General features: G+C 32.0%; 1 protein-coding gene across 1 annotated transcript; it reads right to left on the bottom strand.

Annotated features, from left to right (window-relative positions):
* Window positions 3095–4972, bottom strand: LOC109353951 (UPF0496 protein At1g20180-like). The gene is made up of 2 exons (XM_019596304.1): window positions 4939–4972; window positions 3095–4119 (listed from the first exon to the last, which is right to left on the bottom strand). Exons 1-2 carry the CDS (start codon window positions 4970–4972, stop codon window positions 3095–3097), a joined length of 1059 nt encoding a protein of 352 aa, XP_019451849.1.

Here is an 8593-nt window from a genome sequence, read left to right as displayed (position 1 = left end):
GTGAACATGATAGTTGCGTCTACTACAAGAAGCTTGCAAATAAGTCATTTATATATTTGCTTTTGTATGTTGATGACATGTTGATCGCAAGTAAGAACATGTCAGACATTAGAAACTTGAAAGCTCAATTGAGCTCAGAGTTTGAAATGAAGGACTTGGGAGCTGGAAAGAAAATTCTGGGAATGGAGATTCAGAGGGATAGAAAAGAGGGGACACTCTTTCTGTCACAAAATAAGTACATTGAGAAAGTGTTGGAACGCTTTGGCATGCAAAATGTTAAACCAGTCACTACTCCATTGGCGACTCATTTCAAACTTTCAATGGCCTTGTGTCCACAAACTGAGAATGAAAAAGATGAGATGTCAAGTGTACCTTATGCTAGTGTGGTTGGCAGTCTCATGTATGTCATGGTGTGCACTAGACTGATATTGCTCACGCAGTAAGTGTGGTAAGTAGATATTTGGCAAATCCTGGTAAAGTTCACTGGAAGGCTGTGAAGTGGATTATGCGCTACCTAAAAGGTACCACAAATATTGGACTTTCGTATGATAAAGTCAAAGATGTTGGAAACAAGATCATTGGATATGTTGACTCGAATTATGATGGAGATCTAGATAAGCGAAGATCGCTCACCGGATATGTCTTTACACTGTGTGGTTGTACTATTAATTGGAAAGCAACACTACAATCAATTGTTGCTTTGTCTACAACTGAGGCATAGTACATCGCATTAACAGAAGCTGTAAAGGAAGCCATTTGAGAGAAAGGTTTAATTGAAGAGTTGGGTATACAACTCGAAGAAACAACCATCTATTGTGATAGTCAAAGTGCTATACATCTGACAAAGAATCCAATGTATCATGAAAGAACTAAGCATATTGATATTCAGATGCACTTTATCAGAGACATAGTGGAGAAATGAGTTGTTAGAATGGAGAAAATGCCCACTGCAAATAATCCGGCGGACATGATGACGAAACCAGTTCTAACTACCAAGTTCAGACATTGTCTGGACTTGATTAATGTTCAGAATCTCTAGTGAGCATGAAGAAGAGTAGCAAGAGAATAACTGTGATAGTCTTTTAGCCAAAGTGGAGATTTATTGAATATTGGCTAAAAGAAAAAGATGATAAAAAGACTTTCTTGAGCCAAGCAAAAGAAAGAAGTGGCTAGAGGTCATCTTGAAGAAAGGGAAAATTTCTAGCCAAGTAAAAAGAAGTGGTTATGATGAAACCAACATTAATGCTCTTTACCCTTTGACCATATAATCTTCAAGAGCTTTGGCTATAAATAGGAGTGTTCCATGCCATTGTAAGACACACCAAATACTTAGCTTAGTGCATATTCTCTCTTCTTGTACTCTTGTTCTAATTGTGTGAGAAATACTTGAGTTAGAGTGAAATTGGGTGTACTTGGATTTTGGGAAGTGAGTGAAACACTTGTAGTTCTCTTTTATCACAGTGGAATAATCATTGTTACTCTTCAGCTGTGGACGTATGCAAATTACCGAACCACATTAAATTCTCAGTGTCATTTTCTCTATTATATTTTCTCCATAGATCTTCCGCTCCAACAAATTCAGTTATGGCTGAATTGGAATCAGGTATTGAAACTTCTTTCCAAGAAATGACTACATTCCCATCCCTTTGCATATCATCAAAACTAGGCAAATTGTTTATTTGTCGACCGATGGTTCGTTTGCGAGTTGAGTTTTGGAAGTGAAATAAAATGTTTTAGAATCATCTCACAAATGTATTTTATGGCTCTCAATCCTTTCATTTATTTCTTCTCTTCCCTCCAAAACTCAACTCGAAAGCAGACCCTAAAGCATTAAATCCTTCACCGGTTTCTTATCTCTTGTCCAAGTTTGTAGTGATTAACAACTAACCACTCCAACATGAAGGATAGTATTAGATGATTAATGACTCAACTTTAGTCATTGTTGTATAGTTTATCTATTGGATACATACATCACATTTGTATGGGGCTAGACCAAGTTAGTGACATGAAGGAATTGGTTTCGTGCCAAGTTAGTTAGAACAACTATCTTGATAGCTAGATTGTTTATTATATATAAGTCAGTTTTGTCCCTTCACTTGTTTTCACATAAGGAGTGTACCTAACTGATTTATCCTAACTATAACGATACTTTTTTCCTTACATTTTCATTGAAATTTATAATCAGTTTAATGGTATATTTTTATTTTAAAAAAATAAATATGTGTTCATCAAAACTAGTTTATAGTTGTATGCTTGTAGGCCATAAGAGTCAACGTGCAGCTTATAATTATAAAGCTATGTGAAAATTGTGAACATTCGTTAAAAGTCTAAATTAGGATATTTTTGGATTATATCTATTGTCTCATATGATGTGCTACTCTATATATTATTGTTTGTAATTGGTTAAAAAATATATTTAAGTTAAAAATTTATAATTAATTATTTTTCTAACCAATCATAAGTAAAAAGAAATGAAATAAAAGTGGGGAGTTTGATAATTTTATAATTTAATGAAAAAATAAAAGGGCTTAATAATAATTCAGAAGGTTATGATAACTTAAATTAGAAAAAAATATTTAATATTTTTTGTGTCAATACATGAATGGATGAACAAGAATAAAGACAGACTCATGGGACAAGACTTGGAGTAAAGAGTGTTATTTGCTCAATCAGATAGAAGCTGTTTTAAGAAAACCACTTCAAAAGCTACAAATACCCTTTACTTTTTTTTGCCAAATAACTCCACAACATTATTAATTGAGAAATAGTAAATATTGTATGTATTTAAAACAATGGGAAAACTTGCATAATTACCTTAAAATATTTTTTTCCTGCATAGACTTTTATTTGTCACTCTTTATCCTTTTTGAGTAGCTGTATAAAAGTGTAAAGAAAAAGAATCATGGTTCAGTTTTATTTATTTATTTTCTATTTACAATCAAGCCAAAACCATGGTTCAGATGTGATTCTCAAACTAAAAATAAACTACCCTCTAAAAATAATCACTTGTCAAATCATAATTTACACCAAACCCAATCTTAATCACACTGTACAAGATTTTCTTACATATATACATAACACATCATTTACTTGTCTACATTCCAAAGTGTTGTTCTACACAACATTCTGTCATTTCCTTAATAACCAAACCTCTTGCTCTATTAATTGTCACAAGGCACAAGTACACATGCTCTTCAAGTTCCTCCACTTGTTTCCTAAACCCAACATCACTTCTCTTAAGTTCATTCATCATTTGCAAACAAAACTTATCCTCTTTTCTGTCCAAACAAAACTGCACCATTTTCCTGTTATGTTCAATTTCACCATTGAGTCTAGCCACAATTCTACTCAATGTATCGAAGTCTCTATTCAATATATAAGTTCCTTTTGCTGCTATGTCAAGCTGGTCACAAACTTTACCAAGAAACCTGCTTCTAGAAAAGCTTAACTTTTGAAGCTTCAACTTAAGTTTCTTATATGGGAAGCTGAGAATTGTTGGACACATGATTGTTGCTGTTAGAGTATGTGTTGCTATAACTGTGGCTGCTATTAAGCCAAAAGTTGCTGTAATACAAATTCTTTGTGTATTCTTCAAATACTTCTTAAGCTTAATTTTTCTTACCACGTTTTTCTTCATTGTTTTCAAATGGTGCAATACTTCTGAGTGTTTATCACTAAGGTGCTTGAAGTCATTAAGGTTTGAAAAAGGGTTATTTGAGAACATGAATGAGTTGAGTTCAATAATGATTAGTTTGAAACTTTGTAGAGAGTCATAATCATAATCCATGATGTCTAGTGCTCTTTGAATGAATTGGTAATTGCATTGAACTTGGTTAAGGCTTTTAAGAATATGGCTGCAAGTGTGTGAAGCCTCAGCACTAATGTCAAAGTAACTAAGCATGAGATTTTTAAGCTTTGGTTTCTTTGAAATGATTGTTGTATCAACAATGGAAGGTATAGTTTCTTGGCATGGTGCAAGTGGAATTTCTGAAAATTTATTTTGGTTTGCAAGTGATTGTGCCTTATTGTAGAAATCAGCATAGGATTTTGTCCTTAATGCCTTGTGGTACTCTTCATGGAAGTTGATGCTTTTTTGGGCATGGCTTTGTTTCTTCACATCTGAAACCAGAAATCACAATCTGTCACTCACAAGTGAAAAATGATGTGCTCACTTTTGAACGATATGGTGATAAGAAAAGAGAAAAAATAAAATATTGAACAATCCAATGTACAATTGTAGGCAATTTATGAAATCAATTCAATCAACATGAGCATCAAAAAAGCTTGTAAAACAATATCATATAGACCTTAGTTTATGTTCATTAGTTTATTAGGCTTAATCCAAGTCACTAATTCAATTTTCATACTTTGTCACGTGATGCTGCCGTAATATTGAGGTTGTGGTGACCGTCACAACCACATCACACTGTAGTGTGACACCAAATCACAATTATGTGATCGTATCGGTTCGTAACACAACCATATTGGACCGTATTTGGATTGTATCAGGCCGCATCAGATCGCGTCGAATTCAAAAATATTTTTCTTATCACAAGATAGTTCACACTGCAATGACTGCAATCAAAATAACTACAACAATGACCGAAATTACGACTACAATTGCAGTAACCATAACTGTGATCTTAACGCAACCGTAACCGCAATTTAAAATATTGCTTGAAGTAAAAGAACAACTTCTCAACTTTCTTTTGCTGTTGTCATAAACAAATAATTAAAAATCACATTTCCCTTTCTTTAGCTCTAAATTGCAAAAGAAGACAATTAACTTTTCCAAAACATTTATATTTTTTCTCCATTATCTCAATAAAAATCATTCTACACGTGATACCAATCTCACCACTTAGATGTCCAAGAATTTCAAAGAAGAAGTTGAAGGATTATAGCCAAATGAAAAAGGCTTAAGTCATAAGAGCATACCTTGGTTGGCCATAAAGGCTCTTAATTTTGCCATATTGATTGATCTTATGGACAAATTTGTGATGAAAAGCTAAGAAAATGAACTATACATGTATATCATGCAGTTTCAGCACCCCAATTAATTTTTCTTTGTCCTTTCTAAGAAAGTTCAATCATATATATATAGAGGCTAATCAACTTTCTAGGTTGGATATTTTGAAGTTGATGGATATTTGGAGTTTGCTTATAAAGCCACTTATGGTCGTTACAAGGATTGAAATTTAAGCTTTCTTTTGATATTTAACCTCTAATCTCTTGTATTGAGAGATAGATATACTATTAACTTTTCCAAGTTGTTAGCAAGCTTTAATGCTGAAATCAATAAAGATCAATTTTATTATTATTTTTCCAACTTGATTCCCTTCTTTTATATGTTTTTTCCTTATTTAGTTACATAAATTTGCAAGCTTATACCACATCCAACCTACAAGCTAATGTGTCATGTAGGTCATGAGTTTCCTTCTATGAAGCACGGATACTGATAAATATGTCGGATACGATACGTATCCGATACGTTGACACATATTTTTTCTAAAATACACGATACGATACATTTAGGATACGCGTATAAAATAATATAATAGAAATTTAAAATCATTGTCCTCCATAACAAATCTATCTTATTCTATTTTAATGAAAACGAATCTATCTTATCCTGTTTTGTTGGAAACGAATTTATCTTATCCTGTTTTATTAGAAACGAATCTATATATCCTATACTTTACTGAAAACAAATCCATATATCATATATTTTATTGAAAGCGAATCGGATACGTGTCTTAATATTTATTTATTTTATTTTATTTTTTTAATTTTTGGATACTCTATGGATATGTATCATTCGCGAATCCGAGCGCATCCGTGTTGGATACGTGTCGGACACTGACACATAAAGGTGTTTGACGAATCCGTACTTAAGAGATTTCCTTTATTCAATATCTAATTTTGTCTAACCTATATAAAAAAGGAAAAGAGAGAAAAGTAAATAAACTAACAAAAAAGAATAAATTATATTGACTTTTAAGTTTCTATTTGTGAAGGAAATAAGAAAACTTGTTGAAGAAATAAGAAAATATAAATAGTTGGTGTTTTTAATATCTAGTTTTAAAATCGATAACTTATTTTCATATGATTTTTTTATTTAATATATACATATATTATTACCAAGAGGTTAGCTCTCCATTGATAAGATGTTTTTTCGATATTATAGAATCTATACACCAAAGTTCACCAATACCAGTCATATTCAATACTCAATCAAACTAGACCTTGGAGCTTCTTTCAAAAGTCTCAACCACAACACCATTGTCTACTCCAACAATCATAGTTCAAAAGAACTATCATACTCAACTATAAGAAGTATACCCACATCACACACCTTGCATCAATAATGCCAACAAATGCTCGTGTCACACCATTGTATCTAAGCCAATATCAATATCACACCATACATCTCTACCAATGCATGTTTTACACCGTGCGTCAAAGTCAATATATGTGTTATAGCATGCATCAAAGTCAGCCAGCCCCCATCCTTTTAAGAATCCTCTAGCAATTAATATCATTTACTAGGACCTGCAAACACATCATAAAGATATTTCACTTCTCATCTTAAATGAGACCATTCTCTCTAACATATAGAGAGATATTGTGAGTACCTCTCGTAGAGTTTGACTCAACAACTAAGTTCCTATTTCACCTTGGTCTCAATCCAAGCACTTCCTAGGTTCTAAATCCAACACAACTTTGATCCCCACATGGTCTCACCAAGTTGCCTTATCCTTCAACTCATCTCATATGTTATCCTCTCGCAGTGTCTTTGATGGACCTTGTCCAACTGATACATTATTTATCCTCATTTGCCATAATCCAAAGTTACAATTTCCATGGAACTTCTCCACTATGAATATAATAAATGGATTGAGAGTAATCTACTAACTTGGCTCTGATACTAATTGTTGGGAATAAGCAAACAATCAAATATTAAAAAAGAATATGGAGTAGAGAGAATAAGATAAGGAATTTGGTAACGTCGCCAAGGATACTCACAAATGCTTATGTTGTAGGGAGCATGCTCTTATGTGGAGAAGATGTTAAAGAGAGTTACACATTGAGCAAGATGGAGAGTGATATATTCGCTAATGTGTAGATTATTGTGTAGGTTTTCTAAGAAGTGAGATATTTGTCTACTTCAATTAATGTGGAGATTTTTGGGATACTTGAAATATGTTATTATATGATATCTCACATTGTCTAGTATTAAAATGACGTAGAAAAACAAAAAAATAAACATTGTATATTTGACTCAAGTTCTTTGTTATAATATGCATCAGTTATAAGTACCGGTTACAAACACCTCCATATGAATATAGATACAATTGGTCGAATATAATCAATAAATTCTTTTCCATGCTTATCTTATATCTATTCTTTGGGATTTATTTCATCGTTGGTGACCAATTCTGCAAGTATTACTTTTGGTGCCCCAATAATATCAAATCAGAATAATGATGGATTGAAAAACAAATATTTCATGATTCTTAATTATTTTATAAATGCATTGGAACATTATTAACTTATGAAAATAAAATAATATATGATTTGATAGACAAACAATTAGTTTGAGAAAGACAACAAAAAATACACCAAAATATATAAGAGTATAATATTTATATACTGATAATATAAAAATTGATATAGTCACTACATCTTCATCATTTATTTGTATTATTTATATTTAAAAATTTAAAAATAAAAAATGATTAAATATAAATGATGATGAGTGACGTTACAAAAAAAAACTCTTATATCATAAAAATATACATCTTTTTCTCAATATACAAACACAACCTAATAATTTTGCATCAATTTCTTTCTTTGCGCAATCCCCATCACTAATGAGCAAACCTTGCTGTTGTAGGCATTATTCCACATTTTTCTGCGTTGACCCAGGTTGTTTCTTCCCTCTTCCATTTGCATGTTTATACTCTAACTATTCTCCACTTCTTTAATTTTTTTCGTTTTTTTACTTTTTTTTTTCATATGTAAAACTCGAACTCGAGTTCTGCTAAAGGGAGGTAAACATCTACCACCTAAACTAATCATTTGTTGGTAGTAAATATGATGATACACATTATAGTTAGTTAATAAAAAGTATAAGTAGATAATTTAAAGTGCTAATATACTTATATACTACCAATATTTATTTATAAATGTATTTATGGTAGATAGAATCGTACGATTCGAAACAAAAAATCACAAGAATCGTAACAAAATCACTCTTAAATCCCAAAAATCACAAGAATCACAATTTTGGACGTGTTGGATGCATTTTAAGAATACCATCAGGAAGACAAGTCATGTGCATTCAAATGGGTCAAGTGGAGCATGATCATGTTTCAGAAACGTGTTTTTAGGATTTCTTACATAGACAGCGAGGCTTTTCCTAAAATGGATGGGGTCAATGAGGCCTAATTCATAATTTAGCTACATCTAGTATTGAATTAGAAATAGATGAGAATTGTACTATAATTGCTCTTAGATTACGATTTTTGGAAATGTGAATGTGATTCAAGAATAGCAAGTTGAAGGTAGGTCCTGTGCAGGTAAATGGATC

The sequence above is a fragment of the Lupinus angustifolius genome, chromosome LG08 (genome assembly GCF_001865875.1).
Source record: "Lupinus angustifolius cultivar Tanjil chromosome LG08, LupAngTanjil_v1.0, whole genome shotgun sequence".
NCBI classification, from domain to species: Eukaryota; Viridiplantae; Streptophyta; class Magnoliopsida; order Fabales; family Fabaceae; genus Lupinus; species Lupinus angustifolius.
This window is presented reverse-complemented; position numbering and strand designations above follow the sequence as displayed.